Source organism: Microtus ochrogaster, linkage group LG2 (genome assembly GCF_000317375.1).
Source record: "Microtus ochrogaster isolate Prairie Vole_2 linkage group LG2, MicOch1.0, whole genome shotgun sequence".
NCBI classification, from domain to species: Eukaryota; Metazoa; Chordata; class Mammalia; order Rodentia; family Cricetidae; genus Microtus; species Microtus ochrogaster.
The window spans coordinates 544,556-568,125 of record NC_022028.1 but is presented as its reverse complement, the minus strand read 5'-3'; the positions used below and the strand labels follow the sequence as shown (position 1 = coordinate 568,125).

At 43.7% G+C, this 23,570-nt stretch overlaps 1 protein-coding gene across 1 annotated transcript in view; it reads left to right on the top strand.

The window, feature by feature from the left end:
• Kif6 (kinesin family member 6) overlaps window positions 1–23,570 on the top strand; it is a 320,310-nt gene that overhangs the window by 66,829 nt on the left and 229,911 nt on the right. Inside the window, exons 5-6 of the mRNA XM_026785828.1 lie at window positions 2,648–2,757; window positions 17,499–17,628. Of these exons, the coding sequence (XP_026641629.1) occupies window positions 2,648–2,757; window positions 17,499–17,628 (240 nt within the window). The remainder of the gene's footprint in view (window positions 1–2,647; window positions 2,758–17,498; window positions 17,629–23,570) is intronic.

The window sequence follows — 23,570 nt, the reverse complement described above, 5'->3', positions numbered from 1 at the left end:
GGGGAGGAGGCGGAAATCCTCAATAAATAAATAAATTAAAAAAAAACTTCTTGGCACACTGAGAATGCTTAGTTCGTGATCATTATTACCATACCATTAATGCCTGTACATGCAAACACTTAGCGATTGCTACCAAATTCATCAATATTCATATATGTCCATTGGCCTAATGATAACTGGCTAGTTTTAGAAAACCTTCTGAAGCTCTCGGAATCAATGAAGCCAGTTTCCCTGGCTAGGCTGAATAGAATAAACCAATCTTCTCCTAATGAAAAGCACATTTGTCTCTTCTAAGATCTCCGTGGTAACCCAAGAGCACCTCGAGAAGTCTTAGGTCTCCAGGCACTGACCATCGTCAGGGTTGTTGGGAGATTGCCTTGTCATTGATGTCACTCTAAACCTTGTTCAGTTCTGAATCATCCCAAGTAATTCCCTGGACTTGGAGAAAGCCCACCCGACCAACTGACAGCCAGGGAAACTGAAATGGACCGGTTTCTGCCATGGGCCACACATGTTCATTGTAATCATAGTGGATTGTACTAACAACAAGCCAGGCAACTTAAAGTGTCGCATGAACTGTGGCCACAGTGGAGACTAGAAAACATAGACTGGAGCCAGAGGCTCTGCGAGTTGTCCTAGATCAGAGAGCTCAGCGTGAGACCAAAGCCAAGTCCTTCAAGACAAACTAAGTGCCCAGTGCAGTCTGTGTTGTGAAAGCCTGGGAGTGAGCCCGCATTTCCGCTGGACTGGGAGGATTCCATCTGTTTCAGGATTCCTCCTCACACTGGAGCATCGTGAGGCTCACCATTGTTTGGGTCAGAAGAAATGTCTGTCTGCAGGAAACACGTGTGTTACATTACAGTCTGGCAACCTAGATGCTGAAAAGGACCAAGAAAGGTAGCTTGTCACATTACTCAGTGAGATTGGAGTGTGTGTGCCAGAAAAACTGCAGAAGCAAAAACCCTGGAGGAGCCGAGGCATTGTCCTTACCACTGGGATGCTGGGCTGGCCATTTCCCCGATTTCTTTTCCTAGTTCTAAATAAGAGAGTGTCCCATTACAGATGGTGGCTCAAGTTCACTCTTCTTTTCTCATGTCCATTCCTTTTATATTCTTGTATTATTTTAGCTACTTTGACCAGGGATGTAACAAAATACCCAACAAAACCAGCTTAGAGTGGTGTATTTTGCCTCAGTGTTTGAGGATATAAGTACTCTGTGTGGGGAGGGCGTGGTTGTGGGAACATGTCCTGACTGGTCACGTTGTGTGCACAGTCAGAAGGCAGAGGGACAAATCCTAGTGCTCAACCCTTTCCTCTCAGTTCAGGATCCCTGCCCCTGGGAAGGTGCCATCCATGTTCTGGAGGGTTTTCCTTCTCCAGTGACTCTTCTCTGGAAACCCATCATACTTAATTCTCCATTTGCAGGCTTCCAGACATAATACTTGAAAACATTTATCAACAGCAGGAACAATAGCAACAGCCACGTAGTTCATTGGTTCCCAGGTACTTTTGGTAGGACTTGACATGTAGACATCCTTCTTGTATGTCAGTTTTGCAAGAACAGGAGTATTTTATTGCTTGTTGTCAGCATGGAGCCATGTTTCATTTCCAGAACCCACATTGGGTGACTCCAGCTCAGGAAATCTGATGCCCTCTTCTGGCTTTTGTGGGTACCCTGAACTCATGCATACGTGTGCACGCGCACGCACACACGCACACACACACAGAGAAAGAGAGAGAGAGAGAGAGAGAGAGAGAGAGAGAGAGAGAGAGGGAGAGAGAGGGAGAGAGAGAATAATAAGTCTTTTTTTAGAAGAATATAAAATTCTGAGTAGTAGGAAAGGAAAGGAAATTACGTTTTGTTGAAGGAGGCCATTCAGCAGCTCAGACCCAAAATAATTACACAGACTATATTATTTAAAACACTGCTTGGCCTATTAGCTCTAACTTCTTATTGACTAGCTCATACATTTTAATTTAACCCATTTTTAGTAATCTGTGTATTGCCACGTGGCTGTGGCTTACCAAGTAAAGTTGCTGGTAAAGGCTCCACCTTCTTGCTCCCAGAATTCAGTTTAGTCCCGCACCCCCCCCCACCCCCGCCCATTCCCTGTGCAGGCCCAAGACAGTTTCTTTATTAACCAATGGTATTCATAGCATTCAGAGGGGAATCCCACATCATAGTATGATCATGAACGGAAACTTTGGCTCCTGGTCTTTGAACCAAAGTAATAACCTCTGCTCTTGTATGAATAGACTGTTCACAGAATGTAAGGTTGTTTGTTTTTTCTTAGTAACCTTTTTGGGGGATCTGGAAAATGAAATACAATGTATTATTCATTTTTATAGCCAACTTGGCTCACTGCAAGTGTATATTGATATTTTATGTATAATGTAGAACCAATAAAAACTGATAGGCTGAAATTACTTGTAATCATGAATATTGGATATACCAAAAAACCCCAAACACTTTATGCAGATGGCCACAGTAACTCAAAAGTGTCACAAACTGCAAATGTAAATCCTACAAAATGGAAAGGCAAAGGAGGGTGTTGTAAGAAAGCCCAGCGACAAATGGCACGTCTCTCTCTAGCCCAACAGTTTTTTTTAGTCATTAAATAATGTCTTTCCCTTCTTCTCCAACCAGGACAGCAGCAAGATATACACAACACACATTTCTTACTTGGAAATCTACAATGAATGTGGCTACGACCTGCTGGATCCAAGACATGAGGCCTCCAAACTGGAAGATCTGCCGTGAGTAGCAGGATGACAAAGGCCAGCAGGAAATTGTTTTCAGATGTTGCTTTCCATTGTTTCCTTTGAAATTTGCTGGGTTTCTGGTCTCGATCATAATTAGCAAATATTGGAGGGCAGCATCTTTCCGTAATGAGCAGGAGCGATGGGAACTAAGATTACTTGAAACTCATTTCTTGGGGGAGTTCCGTGGGAGTCGGCACGAGAGGGCCGTGGCTGCTCTCAGTGGGCATCTCAAGACTGGGCAGCACTGCCCCATACAGAGCCACACAGTTCCTTAGATGCTCCCTTCCTCCACAAACAGTGCTCAGTTTATGCAGTACGACAGTCTGATGAGTACAGTCAGAAGGTCCCCAGAGGCTTCTCTGCTGTCATTAGCACCAACATTCACAACCTTTTGATCAGATCAGCGTTCCTTGTTTTCTCTGAAATGTAGCTTTCAGACCTTTGACAGAGGACAGCCCCCTGCCAGGAACACACAGCCTTGCTGTTTGTTTGGAACCTGCCTGAGTTAGATGTAGTAATTAGTAATTGTTCATGTGCTTATTTCCAGGTGATTTTATGTATTGGAAGTTGCCTACAGCCAAGAAAAAAAATGTTTTAAAGATTATTTTTTAAATGTATGTGTGTGCAGATACCAGTGGAAGCCAGAAGAGAGTGTCCAGTCTGCTGGGGCTGGAGCTACAGGTAGTTCTGAGCTGCCTGGCGTTGGTGCTGGGAAACGAACTCAGGCCCTCTGGAAAGCAGTATGTGCTGTTAGTTGCTTAGCCATCTCTCCATCTCCCAATATATATCTTTGTTATTCTTATAAAATACTCTAAAATGATATAGAAATATGTATGAATTCTCTGTGAAAAAGATAACCAATTGACTATTGAATTCAATAAGCAAGTTATTAAATCAGCAAAAAATTTAGAATAAATAAAAAAACAAATCATAATCTATATATTCTTTCATTGGTATTAGTTGAGGTATTTCACATATCGCCTTTCCTATGTTTACATAATTCCCAAGATGGCATCAGGAAACCGAACATTATTTATATATTTAGGAGAGTAAAGTTTACTTTTCAAAGGGTAAAGCTTCTTAGTGGGGCTAGGAATGGGAGCGTGAGGCAAGGGGCATGGGTAGAAAGGCTGTGCTATGAGTGGTGGGTGATGTGTTTGGAGATGGGGCCTCTGATGTGTGCAGGCCACTAAGCTGCAGCCCTGCTCAACACAGTTATGTGCTTTAAAAAGGCCCATCGGTGCTGGCTTGTACAGTCTATAATGCAGAGGACCCCAAGAGAAGTTGGTAATTTATTATCTGAAGAGGTCTGGGCTGACTCCTTGATTTGGGCCTTGGAGCCTCTACAGCTATGAGAACTATTTCCGTTGCTTACAGTCAGCCCGGCGTGTTTTCTATCCTAGCAGCCCAGAAGCACTACAACAAACATTATCTGAAAAAACTCCCAGAAGCCACTGGGACAGTTCGAAGAAGGGCTTGAATGTCAGGTTTCTGGTTTGAGGCTAATTTATGTTCTGATCAGCTATTTGTTTTATGGTCTTTAGGCTGACCTACATACCTGCAGATTGAATCTTGTTAAGGTGTTTTCAGTAGCAGGGCATGGTGGCACACACCTTTAATCTCAGCGCTCGGGAGGCTGAGGCAGGTGTGTTTGAGAACAGCCTGGTCTACAGAGCAAGTTTTAGAGCAGCCAGGGCTACACAGAGAAACTGTTTTGATAAACAAACAAACAAAAATTGTCCTCATATATTTAGAAGGCTGCTTGATACCATGTCCATAATGGTAATTGGTTCATATAGTCCCTATGGGGCCTATGAACACCTTTAGCCCTGGGGTTTTGGCCAGGTTTACAATGGGCCTCAAGTCCAATTAGAAAGCCATTGGTTACTCACATAACATTTATGCCATTATCACACCCATGAGGTTATCTTGCCAAATCAGTCATTACTAAAGTTAACAAGGTTCACAGCTGGATAAGACTATCGATGGGGTTGGAGATTTAGCTCAGTGGTAAAGTGCTTGAATAGCAAGCACAAGGCCTTGGGTTCAGTCCTCAGCTCCAGTGAGGGGGGGCTGTTGATAACTTGCTCCCTGGCAGCCCACATAGCACCTCTCAGAACTATGAAAGCCAGCCAGCAGGGTTAAAACTTCCTGAGCAGTATCAGTGTGTTGTCTCCAAGCCCTCTGACCAGAGTGTGTAATGTCTGCAGCAACAGTCTTACTGTAGGTTCTGCTGGGTAACTAAGAGTGATGGCGCTAACCTGCATTGTTTGGGATCCTCTGGGACTCACTCCCATGACTTATTTTATAACTTAGGGGGAGGTTAAAAAATTACCACTGTCTGGGGGACCAGCCTCCAGCAGCACAGGGCTTTAATAGGAATCTGGGGGGGAGGGGGGAGGGAAAAAGGCACTCACAAACTCTCTTGGTGGTTTCCTTCTTTATTCTCTCTCTCTCCTCTCAAGATGTTTTGCCGTTTTATACCCCAGCAGAATCTTCCAAGCAGTATAAGAGTCAAAATGGTTCCATTTCTCAAGTGAATGATTGTAGGTAAAAACATGTTTTTCATTTCCCTCACATGGTTAAACATTTTATGTACTGCAGGTGAAAGACAAATTATCCCAAAAACCCACGTACATTTATACCCAAGCAACTCGTTATAGATTAACCATGTGGCAAGAAGGGGTTCTTATCAGGTCTTTTACTGGCAGGCTGCATTTTGCAGTTACAAAGAAAGGGCCAATTACTTTATTACTTATCTTGAAAGGTGATCTTATAAGGAATCTTCAAGGAATCACAAGTCTAAACTTTTATATATGAAAAAAATCTTTAGGATGCATACCCACTTATTAATAGTTTTTTAATATTAGGAGATTGAGGGCAGAAATGGGTATAAGAAATTAATTATCACATTTAGTCATCGACCAAACCTAGCAAGGAGAGAACGTCAGCCAGTAATAATTGGGCTGCTTTGTTCTTGTTCCCTGACCTTATTCAGCTCCACATTCGGCTATGGGAGTTTCTAAGACTTTAGATTGTCTTCTTGGGTTTTTCACCTTAAAGTTATTTAACAAAAACATCTTAGTCTAACTTTGTTTATTTTCAAAGCTTTATTTCAGTTGTGATGCACTCCGAGATCTGTGAACTAACACATTTCCCAACATTAAGGTCGAAACAATTTAAACTAGCTGGGCTACTGGGACTCAGTTGTTAGCCATTAACTTGAGCTACAATCCATACAGCTCCTTAGGTGAGATTCACAAATTCTGGCTGTGAAACATATCCTTGTATTTATTTTTATTCATCAAAACTCTGTATAAGCTATCATTGTTACTTTCAAATTATCAGTACAACTTAGAGAGGGGCCATCGTCTTGACAATTCACAGGTAGAAGTGCCCAGTAGAATGGGATGTTTCCAAGAGCTAAACACACTACATTACAGTCAGTGGAGGTCTCCCCATATCCACTCACACCATGCTAGATACCAGAGAGAGAGAGATTGAGAGAGATTGAGAGCTGCAACAAACATGTGAAGGCACAGCTGAAGCAAAAGACATTCTGGGGTCTGCAATCCTGTGGCCTTGCTAAACAAGATTGGCCCATCAGAGGATTCCCTTCTGGTGGGCTGACACCTGGAACTTCAGTTGCAACTGGCTGCTCCTTTGTCATGGCCAACAGTAAAAAAAATTTGAAAAGGAAAGGAAAAAAGTGTTTTCAATTAGGCTCATCAATACCCAATAGTTTGCAGACATTAAGCAATAATTCAGGAATTGTGATCTCTGATAAATGGAGAGGAGTGATAAAGCTGAGATGTTTGAAAAAAAAAAAAGAAAAAAAAAGAAGGGGAAGAAGTCAGGAAGAGTGTGAGATAAGGGAAACAGATGTCTCACACCCCAAACCTCAGGTTTGATTGGATTAGAATTAAAAGATGAACCGCCAATGGTTGGTTTCTTCATTGTTGACCCGGGACATAAAGCCCAGAGAGGTTTCCTTCCTTTCGTTCACCCAGCATTTCAGAACAATTAATTGGCACTAGGGCATCAAGTAAAATCCAGACTTTCACAGTTTCATGCTGGAGTGGCATGAAGGCTCTCGAGAGCTTTTATTCAGTGGGGCTGTGAGAATTAAGGAGTCCATTTGAAAGATTCCCATCACAAACCTGAGTAGGTAGCGATGAAGACTCTTGTAGGTGTGACTGTGGGTCTGCCGTCCCACACAGTGTGTGCTTATTCGTACTAACCTGAGGTGGGCGTGTGTGACAAGGAGTGTGTCTCCCTTGGCTTAGTACTTTCCCTAGTGTCAGCGCCTTCATATTTTTCTGTGGGGCAGGGGCGGTGGCTCTATGGCTAAAATACTTGCCAATGCAAGTGTGAGGATCAGAGTTCAGTTCCCCAGAACCCCCATAAATGCAGGTAGTTATGGTGGCTAGCCTGCAATTCCAGCCATGAAAGACAGAGACCGGATCTCCAGAGCAAGCTGCCTAGGGAGACTAGACTTATCGACTAGCTCTGAGTTTGATGAAGAAACTCTGTCTCAGAGAATAAGGAGGAAGAGCAATGAAGGATGATTCCCTGCATCTACGCTGCACACATCCGCATGTATACCCACACACGCAAACATGCACATGTGAAGAGGATGGGGAAACAGTTCATAAATTGCAGCTAAGAGGTCGAGACAGTGAGGGAGAAGAGGAATAGGAGACGGTGACCTCGTGAACAGGACAGGTTAAAGTGTGCCAGAAGGAGAAAAGGCTGCCACTCTCTAAGACGGTGGCCTCGTGAACAGGACAGGTTAAAGTGTGGCCAGAAGGAGAAAAGGGTGCCACTCTCTAAGACGGTGGCCTCGTGAACAGGACAGGTTAAAGTGTGGCCAGAAGGAGAAAAGGGTGCCACTCTCTAAGAATCACAGGGTTCTTGAGAAGCCACTATCTTCACAATCTAGCTACAGTGAAACTTGGACAAATTCTTTCATTTTTCTATTTCTTTATATGGTCAAATACTATTTATCCTTCTTGTAATGCCCAACATCTGAAGGTCGAGGATTGGTGATGTTCACAGTGTGGCCTTTCTTGGGCGTTCTCCCCCTTTACCAAGAATAGTGATTTGGATATTTCTAGTGTTCCCGTCTGGAGAAGAGCAAGGACAATGTCCTCTGCATCCCTGAGCTTGCTTGGGATTTAATAGTGACTGTCAGTCATGGTCAGGTTGTTGAGAGACTGTCCATCAGTGGCCTGTCTTTCACAGCAGTGGACACCGCTGGTTCAGGTTAGAGCAGAACTTAATGTTTATGCACATAGACACACCAAGAAATACACATATGTAACTCAGTAATCAAATAAAAATTTAAAATAAACACACACATATTGGCACTACAAAAATTAATGAAATCTGTCAAAGACCTAAATATACATTTCAAAAGTAAAACTCTGCAGGATAACATGGAAGGAAATACAGGCAAATCTGGAGTAAGTAATGTGTACTTAGATATAACACCAAAAGTATGATCCACGAAAGAAAAGAGTACTGATAAGTTGAACTTAGTTAAAATTAACTTTTTGTTCTTCTGTGAAAGCCTCTTTTAAAAGAATGAATGAGCAAGCATGTGCTCAGAGAATGAGTGCAAACACCCGTATACAGAGTTTATGTCTAGAGCTGAGAGCACTGGCTGCTCTTCCAGACGAACCCACGTGTCTGCTCACAGCCACCTCTAACTCCAGGGCCTCCCTAGGCATTGCATGCATGTGTTCTATATACATATACGTGCAGGCAAAACACAAATACACATAAAATAATAAGCTGTAAAAATGGATTTATATGCAGAATATACAATAACTCCTAAAAGGCAGAAAGGATAAGGCAATGGATGATTTCAAATTGGACAGATCTCCCCCGCCATGTGTCTAACGACTAAATTAACAGATGAAGAGTTAGCAGCTGCAGATAAGCTCAACACCATCTGTAATTAAAGAAAATAACAGTGAGGGACCACTACGTGCCCGTGAGAATGGCTAAAATCCTGGAGTCTGACAATGCCAAATGCTGGCAAGGTTGTAGAACAGTGGACATTCTCACTGCTGGTGGGAACGCAGAATGACGTGGTCCTGTCTGTGAGACCATCTGGAGTATCTCATAAACCAAATATCCATTACTCAGCATAGCAGCCATGTGCCCAGATATTTGCCTCAATTCCCAGAAAAACCTGTTCACAATTATCAAGAGCAGCCTCATCCATACTTGCCCCAGGCTGAGTATAGCCATGATATTCCTCAGCTATGGTACATCCATACAGTGTTAACACAAAGGAACCTTAAAAGCATATTGCCAGCACAGATGTCACTAAAATGCCTGCATGTCCATCTAGCTGACATTATGGTAAAAGCACAATTATAGGCAATAATATGATCATGCTTGTCAGAGCTTGAGCAAAATCATGAATGTGGAACTGGTCTATCTAATTATCTGATGTGGTCACAGGATGTAGGACACTGTGCATCTGCCAAATCCCAGAGAATTCACGGCAGAGAGGGACAGGGCAGAAAACAACCATCAGCAACAGAAAGAAACAAACCATTGACATAGTCAGCAACTGGGATGAGGCTCCAGGAAACCTTCTTTGACCAGAACGATAGAAACAGAACAGTAAAAAACAGTTGTTGTCAGGTAGAGGGTGCAGATGGTTGTACAGGAACAGCACAAAAGACTGGTGTGGCTGAAGACCATTCTGCTGGGTACGTACCACGGATCTCGAGCAGTACAAACTGCAGGGGTTAATTCTCGTCTTCACACATGAGCACAGCATGGTGGGTGCTCCCATTGCCCCGCCTGTGATGTGTTAATAGTCCCATAGACATTCTCGCTGGAGGGCTTTAGAGCATAGCTCAGGAATGAAGAATGCACCGACCCCTCCAGCAGGTTAGACAGCTCACAACCACCTGTAACTCTAGTTCCTGTGAACTCAGTGCCCTCTTCTGGCCTCCACAGGTATCTGCACACATGGGGTGCACACAGACACATATATGTACACATAAATAAAAACGGAAGTTTTTTTTAAAAAAGATGTTCTCATAGGAAAAAAACGTGGGTTTTTTAAAATTATTCCCTGTAGCTGATATGAATCTACAATTATCTTAAAATAAAAAGGTTGGTTTTTAAATTATCCATATGTTTATATATAGCTATGCACACAAATATACTTGTATGTCTTCAGTCCATTTCTATATTTAAGTAATTTAAATGAAAATAGAAGTTATTTTTGAAAGCACCTCATGTCACATGCTCTAATGGGCGCGTCGTTAAAGTGTGTCTCCTGAGGCAAGCAGGGGACCTGTTGCTCTGAGCTGTGCAGAAATGGCCATCTGCTTTCTTTAGTTAATTTTAGTATTCCTAAATAGGAAGCACACCATTTAAGAGGGTGATGATTTTCGTGGCTATTACTGTAAAAGAATCACAGGCTGGAGAGATGGCTCAGTGGCTGAGTGCTTACTCTCCCTCAGAGGACCAGACTTCAGATCCAAGCACCCCTGCTGGGTGGCTCACACAGGTCTCTAATTCCAGCTCTAGAGGACCTGATGCTGCCCGGTAGCCTCTGTGGGCACAGGCATATCATATAAAATAAATCTTTCAAAACCAATAAAAAGAATCAGTAGACTGCAGCATCCAGTGTTGAAATCTTAGCTAAGTGACACTACACAGCTCTCTCATAAGACACTGTCCTAAAAAATACGCAGAATCACAGTGGGAGTGTGCCCCTAGGTCACAGTGCCATTGTTCAGTGCACAGCCGGCTTGACTGAGTGGAACATTTGCAAATTGACACTTAAAAAAAAAAAAGAAAAAAAATCGCATGGTAGCCCTTGTCTATAGCATGTAAACGGGGATCTATATTCATGCCAGTGACTTCTGAGAAATTCCTGTCAAGCAAGTGGATGGTGCAGGAATGTTGTGGAGGTGGGAGGGTGTGGAGTAGGGACAGCTCTTTCATTGATGGCTTCCATTATTGAAAGCAAGAACTTGGCTATTGTTCTTCATATGCCTTCCAGTAAGTTACAATGAGCCTACAAATTCCTACTGAGTAGCCAAATGGAAATGATTCTGTTTATAGAGAAAACACAAAGCTTGCTGCTTCCCCATCATTGAGCAGGCTGGATACACTTAAGCAGAACTTTTCCACTTAGGTGTCCAGCTCAGGATGACCAGACGTTTTCTTGACATCTAAACAGTTTAGAAGCATTTTGTAGGGAAACTATTCACAGGCCCCTCCAAGCAATCAAGTAAATAGTCTGGTGGGTTTCCATCCTGGAAGTCAGATGTTTGTTTAAGAAACACTAATACAGTCCTCTTGCAGGCCTGTAAAAATTGTAGTCAGAACCAAGGAATGAGCAGAAGTCTGAGGAAATAATGATTGTGGTGTGAGCAGGGGCCCGAGAGAGAGGGCTGGGGAAGGAAGCAGCTTGATGAAAACGTTTATCACCGATCCTCATTTTCCCAAGTTTCCCCTTAAAAAACAATGCTAGCTATAGTGGAGCTGGGAACATTCTCATTTCCCAGTGAGCATTCAAAGCAAGAGTGAGTACCAGAGCAGGGTTTCCAGAGCCCAGGAGATGGTGGGACAGGCAGGCTGGCAGGAGAGCTCTGGGGAGACTGAGCAAGAGCAGGGCAGGCAGGACAGTGAGCCTTGTATCCAAGGAATGGGGCAGAAGCCAATGAAGAAATGGCTGGGCATGGTGGCATTCACTTTTATCCAAGTACTCTGGAGGCACGCACAGGTAAATCTCTGTAAGTTCGAGGCCAGTCTGGTCTACACAGTGAGTTTTAGGTGGAGCAAGGGTTCCACAGTAAGACTCTTTCTCAGAAACAAACCACTTCTGGGGTACCCACAAATGAGTGCTTAGGAGACTGAGCATGATCAGTGAGCTTCCACACTAGCCAGCACCTGTGTCTGCCTTTCGAAAACTCCATAGACAAGAAGTCAGAACATATGAGAAGCAGCATCAAAAACTATTCTGACAGCAAGGTTATAACACACAGCTGACACCAACATGAGGGACGTCCAGAGAAATGCAAATGAGATTCTGAGCAAAGTGGCATTAAAGTTTGCATTTAATTGGTCCATTAAATTTAAAAAGTAGTATTAAAATGCCTTTTAAAGGAAGAGTAGCCACATCAGAGACCAAATACTGTAAGTAATCCAGAAGGAAAAAGTAGTGAGGTCAGACACCAGTGGTAACAACATGGACCTGCTGCTGCTCCATACACTGTCATTGTATCCAGATATGGCCCTAAGCCTCTTAGCTGGTCTCCCCAGTGAGCCTGCTCAGCATCCCAGCGTGCTTGTATTTCCTGTTTAACAGTGGCAGAAAACACAGGCACGATGTGGCTTCCTCTAAAAACTTTTTCTCTCCTTTTTAATTTAGTGATGAAATAAACCCTATGGTGCTTAGCTAGATGCCCAGTCTCCACTGAGTCATAGTCATTGCTGTGGTTAATGTCACGTGACATGATTTACTCACGGGTTACATGGCCAGAAGAAACTTCCTATGGAAGAATGCATTACTGGTGATCAGGGTCTGGGCCAGGCATTTCAGGTTCTTGGCCCTTCACTCAAAGAACTGAAAAGTAGGGCTCTCTCAGGTTTGCTTTAGAAGCAAGAGGACTTTGTTCTTAGCAAATCAATAGGGCAGGTCGTAGAGGGACACTGTTGAGACTGATAGTGGGCCACATGAGTGAGGATGCTCAGGTCCCTAATTACTGTCTGAGGCTCCCTTTCTGAGGTTAAGGAGGAAGAGCCAGTTACTAGGATTGGCAGATTTTAGGTTATATAATCATTTTTCCTTATTGCACAATCCTTTTCCATGATGCATTTGGATTGAATTTTAATCTTATGCACACCCTATTATATACAAGAATAAGATGATCAGAAGAGGATTCACCCTAAATGCTCCCTAGAGGAAGCAGTTTTGCCTTTCTTTTCTTTTTTTTCCCACACCTAAAACCTGTTAGTCAATATCAGTGCATCTATTCTTCATCCCCAGATACGCTTGAGTACTCATCTGCATTTGTCCAGGGACGAGGGAACTTACCCGCTGTTCGGGTGAGAGGACATGTGGGTGGGCACCCTGTGGGCTGCCAGGGGGGTCTGAGGTTGCTGGGTGCCTTGTCTGGGAGGAGTGCACGGGTGCAGGATATGTGCAGGTAAAGAAACTAGGCTCCACGTGCATTGTTACAAAAAGGGGGTGTGCGTAGCCTAAAACTAAATGGGGGTCCCATGGCAAATTATTCTTTGCTTGCCTGCCTCAGATGGTTGGACTCTTGACAATTCAGTTGCCTTGCCCCTGTATAGGTGTGGCTTGTCCCCGTGCTCAGCCACAGTCAGAGATCAGGAACTTTTCCCCCGGGGCACAAATGGAGCTGACTTTGAGATTTCTGTCCGGTGCTCCAACGTGGGTCTCCGTCTCCTTTCATTGCCTGATGAAGGTTAATATTCAGGAGGATGCCTATATGTTTTTCTTTGGGTTCTCCTTATTTAGCTTCTCTAGGATCACTAACTATAGGCTCAATGTCCTTTGTTTATGGCTAGAAACCAAGTATGAGTGAGTACATCCCATGTTCCTCTTTTTGGGTCTGGCTTACCTCACTCAGGATAGTGTTTTCTATTTCCATCCATTTGTATGCAAAATTCAAGAAGTCCTTGTTTTTAGTGCTGAGTAATACTCTAATATGTATATATTCCATACTTTCTTCATCCATTCTTCCATTGAAGGGCATCTAGGTTGTTTCCAGGTTCTGGCTATTACAAACAATGCTGCTATGAACATAGTTCTGCCTTGAGTTTTAGTAATATTTCTTTTACATAAGTGGGTGCTTTTATATTACCAAGTCAGGAGCAGAAGGAGAGAGAGCGCGACCAAGGAACTCAGGACCTCAAGGGGTGCACCCACACACGGAGACAATGGGGATGTTCTATTGGGAACTCACCAAGGCCAGCTGGCCTGGGTCTGAAAAGGCCTGGGATGAGGCCGGACTCGCTGAACATAGAGGACAATGGGGACTACTGAGAACTCAAGAACAATGGCAATGGGTCTCTGATTCTACTGCACGTAATGGCTTTTTGGGAGCCTAGGCAGCTTGGATGCTCACCTTACTAGAAATGGATGGAGGTGGGGGTTCCTTGGACTTCCCACAGGGCAGGGAACCCTGATTGCTCTTTGGGCTGAGGAGAGAGGGGGACTTGATTGGGGGAGGGGGAGGGAAATGGGAGGCGGTGGCAGGGAAGAGATGGAGATCTTTAATAAATAAATAAATTAAAAAAAAAACAAATGGAGCTGACTGGGAAATAAAGACAAGGGAGCCAAAATCAGCCTCGGCATGTGTCCAACTTTAAGGGACTGGGATGGGTAGTTTTCAACACTGGCCCATACACCACACCCATACATATGCGGATAGCACCAGGACCAATCAAATCAGAAACCCTGTGAGAACTGCTGGGTTAAATGAGACAGTGCAGCTGCCCTGGGGAACAAGGTGATGTTCAATGGGTGTGACCCCTGCTCCTCCTGGCTATGGACAGGAGTTAGGATTCATGTCAGAGCTCCAGCGCTAGGTTAGAGCTCGGGCCGGGGTTATTGATCAGTTTAGGGCTAGGATTAGGATTAATTCTGGGGTTATGCAGGGCTGTTGTTGAGCTGTGATGAGAGTGTAAGACCTGGGATTATGTTTATGACTAGGGTTAAAGTGAGTTGTTATTGCCTCCCTTTCTCTGAGTTCTCCCTTCTGGGGTCTTGTAGGGAAGGAATAATATCCAGTCTTATGTTCATCCTTCATTCATTATAAAAGAATTCTTTTACTCGTGAGAAGTGGTTTTTAACTTTTAATATTATACTATTTCATCACTTATTTTCTGACTTCATCTTCAAACATTACTTAATGTTTTTCATCTTCATGGTGAGCTCTGGAGTTTAGAAAGAATCCTCTCTTCTGTGTCCTGGGGGTTGAATTTAGCCAAAATGTATTGAGCTAGTCAGAGGCAAAATCTAAGGTATAAAGGAGTCTGCTCAAAATAGAACACAGCTCATCTATGTCAATCAGAACATAGCTCATCCATGTCAATCAGAACACAGCTCATCCTTGTCAATCAGAACACAGCTCATCTATGTCAGTTATAACACAGCTCATCCGTGTCAATCACTCATCTATGTCAATCAGAACACAGCTCATCTACATCAATTATAACAGTTTATCTGTGTCAATCAGAACACGGCCTGTACATATCAATCAGAACACAGCTCACCCATGTCAATCAGAACACAGCTTATCCATGTCAATCAGAACACAGCTCATTCATGTCAATCAGAACACCACTCATCTATGTCAATCAGAACACAGCTCACCCATGTCAGTCAGAACACAGCTCATCCATGTCAATTAGAACACAGCTCATCCATGTCAATCAGAACACATGTCATCTGTGTCCATCAGAACACTGCTCATCTATGTCAATCAGAACACAGCTCATCTATGTCAATCAGAACACAGTTCATCTATGTCAATCGAACATAGCCTGTACATATCAATCAGAACACAGCTCACCCATGTCAATCAGAACACAGCCTGTACATGTCAATCAGAACACAGCTCTCCCATGTCAATCAGAACACAGCCTGTACATGTCAATCAGAACACAACTCATCTATGTCAATTATAAGAGGCTTCAGGCCTTCTGAGCACTTATGAGTCATTTTTAAAAAAAATAAATTGCCCTTGTTTTGGCTAAGGGAAGGGAGCTTTTCTATCTCTGTGGGAGTTGTTGAAAGGACGAAAGGAACCATGGCAGGAGAGCAGCACATCTCCAGGGCACATTGCCTGCAGGTGTGCTGCCAGACAAGTTACATTTTCTTACTGAAGTTAGTATTTTAGGTGCCCACAAATTGCATACAAAAAGGCCAGAAATTTCCTTGCAAAATGGAAAAAAATTTAATTATGGTATTTGAAAAATCTTCATTTAAAAGGTAACCTTATCCTAAATAAGTTTTTTCTTTATTCACATATTTTATTTAAAAAATAACTTTTTATTCTTGAGAATTTCATATATCTATAGAATGAAGCTCCATCCTGGATTTTTTTCCTACAACTCCTCCATCTTCTTTTTAATGTGTCACCCTCCAAACTTTATGTCTTCTTTTTTATAACCCACTCAGTCTAATTAGTCTAATAGTACGCCCTGTTGGGTGTGAAGACCCTGTCACTGATGGCATCACACACTCTGTATGAAGGACGGAGAGAAGCCAGTCTCAAGCTGACTGTGAAACTTCCTTCCTGCTGACTGGCTTTCATAATGTCCAAAGGTGCTGTACAGGCTGCTGTGCTGGAAAAGTCCTCAGTGATCTTACTCAGGGATGGGCCCCTCATGGTGCAATGCCAACCTGCTGGACAGGATGTGCCCACTGGTGCAGTAGTGGCATGACAGTCAGGGCTAGCTCACCATTTCTGCTTAGGCTTGAGGCCTGTTCCTCAGAAGGGAAGTGTAGGCTGGCACTGTATTCCTGAGGCCACTGTCTAGGACAGAGCCTGCTACTGTTGTTCGCTAAATAGCCATGCTGTGAAATTGCCATGTGAGCATTTATGTTGATCCCCATAGACTTGGGCATTCCTCAGCTTTGGTCAGAGAATCTTCTTTTGCAGTGGGTAGCAGTCAATGCATAGATGTGTCCAAGTGCAGAGAACAAGTTTTAGAGCTCAGCCCTATGTAGGATGTGTTTATCAACTTCTGCCCCAGTAAGTAAGGTTTTATGGTTGGGAATGGCATGTCCATGTGCTTTTTCTCTAAAGAGAAAGTGTCCCAGGTGGCACCAGCCTTTCTTCAACACCATGAAGTTTGAAGTTTGAAGCAAGTGAAACACCCAGAGATGGCCTTTGGCAAAACCTCCCTTGGGAGGGAACCCTCTGTAGCCACTCTGAGAATCAGATCTGCAGGTCTTTGGAGCAGGGTTTGGAGTTTTCCAAACCTGCAGGAACCTGCTGCAGGAACCTGCCGCAGGAAGTCTGGGAAGGACCAGGAGAGAATGTCAACTGCCCTCTCGGGGAGCAGGATTGGCAGGGAACAGGCTGGCTCTGGGACACCCTAGGGAAGCTGGAGTGGTGGATATGATTCCAAGGCTCTGGTGGGAAATGCTAGAGCAGGAAAAAGTAAGGAAAATGGAAATGGATTTGATGGACGAGCTATTCTTTATCATAAACTTCTTGACAATGATTTTTATGCCTTGATGAGAAAACCCAAGAGAATCCCTCCAAGAAGACTGATGACTACCCAAATTTTCTTCCTGTGTAAGCTGGCTATGAGTTAGGATATCATGTACATTGGGCACGATAAGACAGAAAAAAAGATCAGTGTGTTGCCCACATAAGAAACTGGATTATGACCTGCCCCCAATGGTATCACTTCATTTAATGATACAGAGGAAGAAAATTAACAGCTTTCTACTTAATTCAATAAAACATGTATTTTAAGATGGTTTGATGACCTGGAGATTGCAGTGACATACAGCTCTCAATTGGGTGGCTAATATTTTTCCAGCCTCGGGTTATTTAAAAGCCCTCTCCAGGGGTGTCATTTTAGTGCTGATTCAGCGGTGTCTGGGGTCGCCTGTGTTTGTTCCTACTGGATGGTTTGGGAACACACGATGCCTGCGACATTTCCAGTTCTTCCTGCAGCACTTGTTCCCGTACTTCCTTTTTCCCCAGGAAAGTGACAATATTGGAGGACCCTGATCAGCACATTCACCTGAAAAACCTGTCTCTTCACCAGGCAACAACCGAGGAGGAAGCTTTGAACTTGCTCTTCTTGGGGGACACCAACAGGATGATTGCGGAGGTAATAGCATCTCTCCTCAAATGGCTTTTCCAAAATTAGGAGTCATACTAGACTCTGGAGGCTGCAAAGGCCTTCAGAATGATCTTGTTCAAATCTCATGTTGCAAACTAGCAAACCTGAATCCGCAGAAATGAGCTCTTCCCTGGTCACCTGGTGAGGTGGTCAGCTTTAATTGTCAACTTGACACAACCTAGACTCACTTGGGAAAAGAGTCCCAGTGAGCATTGGCCCGTGGCTCCAGTGTGTGACCCAGCCAGCCCACCATGGGTGGCCCTGTTCCCTAGGCTGAGCACAAGCAAGCAGAGCGTGTGTGCGGTTGTTTCTCTTTGCTCTTGACTTTGAGTGTGACTTCCCACAGTGATGGATGTGACCTGTGATTGTGGGAAAAGCAAACCCTTCCTGCCCAGTTGCTCTTTGTCAGGATCCCCCCACTCCCTTCTACTCTTGAAGTGCCAGTTCTTTATTCAGATAGGAAGCTGGAACATGCACTACATTTGAAGATTTCTTTTTTGCCGTAACATTGTGGACTTTCCCTCCCTCCCACAGAACAGCAATCTGTTCAAGGCCAAGGGAGCCAGGGCAGACACCTAGACCTTGTTGTCCCAGGCCACTGCGCTCTACTTTGCCACACAGTCTGTCTTTTCACTTTTCTACTTTTAAATTTAATACAGATTGTTTTGCTTCTAATCAGTGACAACTCATAAAACATCTTAATTATAGAATGCATAGTTTTTGAAATTGAAAACCATAAGGTACAGTTCACTCTTCTTGCTCTCAGATTGTCGGTCTGGTGACATGTGTTTATGTCCCTGCGTGTTTTCATTTAGTTTGTGAGTTAATATTTGTAAAACACTCTGAAAAGCCATGGAACACAGGAAGTTGTATGTCATATGTCCCAGGGCCATGTTTCAGACACGCTTATACTCAAAAGCATCCTTTGGTTATCAATTTAATCAGGTTTCTTTGTTTTGTCTGAGACTTCTAGACAGCAGCCAGGATTGACCCAAACCTTAACCATCTCCTGTCCAGGGTTGGAGGATCATGAGACTCCATTCAGTGACACCTGACTGAAAGGAAATAAATGGTGACGATGGTGGTGGTGCAGTTGGCCATGTGGGGGCAAGTCTCTTATGGGTACTTACAGCTGTCATAGTGGCTTTCTTTTTCATTTTTATAAAAGAATATTGTATATGTATGGCTCTTTTGCCCACATGTATGTCTGTGCACCTTATACATACCTGATGCCCAGAGAAGCCAGATTCCCTGGAACTGGAGTTACAGATGGTTGCGAGCTGTCCTGTAGGTGCTGGAAGTCAAACCTGGACCCTCTAGAGAAGCAGCCAATGCTCTTAACCTCTGAGCCATCTCTCCAGCCCTGGGACTTTCTTTTAAATCATTCAGACTTCCATGGTTCATATTATTGCTGATGGCAAGCGGAAGTTGGGAAGCACATAGTCATAGAAAGTTTCCGCTGAATGGTGTGTTTTCGGTTGGATGTCCTACCCTGAGAATGCACTCTCCTTAGACCTAAAAGTAATAAACCCAGACTCAGACCCTGAAAGCATGCTGTTGACATCTTATTACCATTAGTAAAGGGCACATCGTTTTGTTGACATTTTTCTACTAATTTTTCATGTGTGTATATGTGCTGTGCATGTGTGTCTGCACATGCAGGTAGAGGCCAGAGGTTGATCATAGGTCTCTTCCTCGATCATTCTTCTGCCTTATGTATTGAGGTAGGAGCTCTCACCTGAAGCCAGAGCTCACCAATTTGTCCAGTTTGGATAACTAGCTTGATTCAGAGGTCCCTAGCTCCACCTTCTGAGTGCTCCGAGTATAGGCAGGCTGTCCATACCTGCCCAACATTTTTTGGGGTTTTGGGGATCTGAATTCTGCCCCTCACACTTGTGGGACAAGCACTTTACACATTGTCATAGTTCCTTTTCTATTGGAATGGCAAAGCACCAATGCAACTTATAAAAGAAAGCTTTTCATTTTGCACTCATGGTTTCAGAGGGTTAGAACCCATGACCATCGTGGTGGTGGCATTGTACCAGGCATGGCACTGCAGCAGTTAGCTGAGAGCTCACATCTTGAGACAGCAATCATGAGGCATGGAGAGAGAGACTTAACTGGGAATGACATTAGCTCTTTAAACCCCTGAGCCCAACCCTAGGGACAGATCTCTAACAAGGCCACATCTCCGATTCTTTGACAAACAGTTCCACCAACTGGTGACTAAGCATTCAAATCTATAAGCCATTTTCATCCAAACAAACACACGCTCTGAGCCATCTCTCCAGCCAGTTGTTTACAACTGGGTTGTTTTAAATACACTGACCACCTTACGTGGCCTGATTATGCCGCATGCATGTAAGGACTCTCCTTCATTGGAAGGAAGTTCACATGGGCTTTCATCTCATGTCTCATTCTGGTTTCTGTGTTTTCCCTATGAGGTCATCTGGAATACTCTTATTGTTTCCAGTAGCTGAAGGTTATGGACTAAAGACAGATTAAAAATTAGCGCACATAAATGAGGAAAGTCTAAGGAGGAATCTGACTGGCTCTGTGCCAGGAGATGCAGAATGCAGAAGGGTTTATGGGAAGGAGAAGCACTTTTGAAGGCTGTGTTGAGACAAGCAAGCAAGCCCAGCACTGATGCCAGCCTTCCTCAAGGGTGACTCTTTGCTTGTGGCATTGCCCTGTCTTCAGTGGGTTTTGAGAAAGTACTAACCCTCTTTCACCACATCCTCTGGGAGTTTGAGTGTTTGGCCATTTGCTACTTCTGAGTTTGCATGATTAGTAGATAAATCCCCATCAGGCAATAGGACAGACTTGTGAGTCTGTGAAGTGGAAAACCTGGCAGGTACATGATGTGGGAATGATTTCTTATTAATAAAGAAACTGCCTAGGCCCATTTCATAGGCCAACCCTTAGGTAGGTGGAGAAAACAGAACAGGATGCTGGGAGAAAGAGGTTGAGTCAGAGAGTCGCCATGATTGTCCCACTGCAGACAGATGCAGGTTAAGATCATTCCTGGTAAGCCAGTTTGTGGGCTACACAGAATAATAGAAATGGGTTAGATCAATATGTAAGAGCTAGCCAATAAGAGGTTGGAACTAATGGGTCAGGCAGTGATTAAAAGAATACAGTTTCCGTGTAATTATTTCGGGGCATAAGCTAAGCTAGCCATGTGGGCGGCAGGGTGCTGGGGACGCAGCTCTGCCACTCTTATTTCAACAGGTACATTTCACAAAGGGCATTCCTTGAGACTTTTCAAAATGGTTTAAAATTCTGTAGAGTCAGCTAAAACTCGTGTGTGTGTGTGTGTGTGTGTGTGTGTGTCTATATATATGTGTGTATGTAGGTGTGTGTGTATAATGTATATATAGTATTGTGTGTTTACATAGTGTCTGTGTATGTATGGTGTGTATGGTATGGTGTGGTGTGGTGTGGTATAGTATTGTGTGTGTATAATGTATATATAGTATGTGTGTGTTTATATAGTGTCTGTATATGTATGGTGGGTATGGTATGGTATGGTATGGTATGGTATGGTATGGTATGGTATGGTATGGTATGGTATGGTAGTGTGTGTGTGGGTGTGTGTGTGCACGTGTGTACTGAAGCCCAAAGCTGATACCAAGAGCATCCCTCAATCACTCTCCACTTTATTTACTACAGCAGTATTCCTTACTAGACCCCTGCTCATCAGTTTCCCCTCCAATTCTGCTGTTCATACATTAATATGTGTTCCATGTGCTCAGTTTTCTTGTGTTTGCCTTTCTTTCTGCCCTTTGGTAAAATCAATGGTCAGTAGACTTGTCATGCAAAGGAGACACTTTGCACACATTTTTAAAAACTACATTACTTATTCATTTATTCATTTATGTGTGTGTATGTGTACATGTACATGCCAAAGCACACATGTGTGCCAGAGGACACCATGTGGGTCCTGGGAATCAAACTCAGGTCTTTGGTGTTGGCAGCAACCTCCTGTACCCACTGAGCCATCTCCCTTGCCCTCCATGCATTGTTTCCAGCTCTTAATTTCCTGGGGGAAGCAGGGCTTGAAGGAGTTCTGCGCCTTGTGTTAGCTCACAGCTTAGTGTGTGGCAGTGAGGCTCTGCCCCCGTCCCCTGGTTCAGAAGCTTATGTCCCTTCACACCATGCCATCACATCAACATCTGTCAGCTATTTCAAGTATGGATGCACTTCTGGGTTATCTGAAAAGTATTCCAAATATTTAGCATTTTTGTTTATCTCTTGAATTCATTGAAAGTGACCACTTACACATAAAACTGTAAATGAAGACTGTCGGCTCCTAAAAATTCCTTATTATTCAGTCTGTCAAGTCTGTCATGGATCACAGGCTAGCTGTCGGAATGTAATCTGTCAGCACAGAACGAGCTTCCCATGATAAAAAGAACACACTAATCATTTCTTTAAAAAAAAAATTCCCAGTTTCCTTTTACACAGGCATCTTTAGGAGTTGCCATGGGAACTAGAAAACATTTGCTAAACAAGCCTGATATGTAGGGTACAAGGTGGACTGTGCTTTCCTTTCGTGGCCAGCCTCTTCCAGAGAAGTCAGTGAAACTACTGCGTGTTTATCCAGAAGCCTTAACTTCTGCAATCCTACCACTGCTTTGAACAATGCTTGATTGTGTCCTGAGGGCAATTTTTTTCCAGTTGAGTGGCTGAGCCAAAGAGTGTGAATATTATAAAAACTGAACTGCAAATGCCCCTGCCCCAGGCCCCCCGTAACTGGTGTGACTTGATATAGCTCTAGTCCCATACTTGAGTTGTTCCTGAAGGAGGCATGCTGTACATGCTTGTCAGCCCATCCACTTCCCTCTGCGTCCCCTGGTGTGTTCCCGAACCAGCCTGACCTCTAGCATTCTACCCACACAAGGTGGAGTGCCAGCCTGGACCAGAACATCCCAGAGGACTTACAGGCTACAGTTTCAGGCTTGTTGGACTTGAACTTCACTAAGGTGAGCAGTGTGGACTGACTAAGGAGGTCAGGCAAGTTACGTGAGACAATGTGATTGCTAATCTTGGTTGCCAGCCTGACTGTAACTGGAAGGAACTTTAATCCAGAAATGGAGGGCACACTTGTGATCTGGATCTTGAGGCAAGAGGACACAGGCCTTGAACCCAGACCTGGAGGTTGGAAGGTATTCCGTTAATCTGGGCCATGCCTTCTGCTGGCACAGAATGGAGGAAGGGAGGGCTTGTCCTTCACCCACTTGCCCTCACCTTGCCAGCACATCCATTGCTTCACTGCATTGGAGCCTACTCCACTGAGATTCCAGCATACACAGAACACCAGCTGAGACACCCAGCCTCATGGGACGAAGCAACTACTTGATTCTTGAACTTTCCATTCACAACTAGCCATCGTTAGACTCTAAGTCATTTTAGTAAATTCCTATGGGAATAAATTCTCTCTCCCCCACCCCTGACTAATACAGATTTTGGCCAGAAGTTGATACCAGGACTAGGGTATTGCTATGACAGGCCTGACCTTGTTTTCATTTGGAGGAATTTGGACTTTGATACTTTGGGTTAGGAAAGCAGTGGATGCTTTAAGCACTGCTTGATGAGCCAAACTAGTAGGAACATGGAAGCTGAGTTGTTTGAACTGTTGGGGGCTCACTCAAGAGTTTTCAGAGAAGAAGAATTTTAGTATGTTGCCTAGAGATCATTCTTGTGATATTTTGGTAAAGAACGTACGTGGCTTCATTTTGCTCTTGTCCAAATAGTCTGCCCGAGGCTAAAGTATAAAGTTTTAGATTAATTCCATTGGTAGAAAAATCTCAAAACAGCCTAGTATAGACTCTGTTGTGTGGATATTAGTGATAACTCTGATGAAGATTTATAATGAAAAGGAGCAAGCTGTGCAGTGTAAACTGCAAAAAGTAATTTTTTTTTTTTTT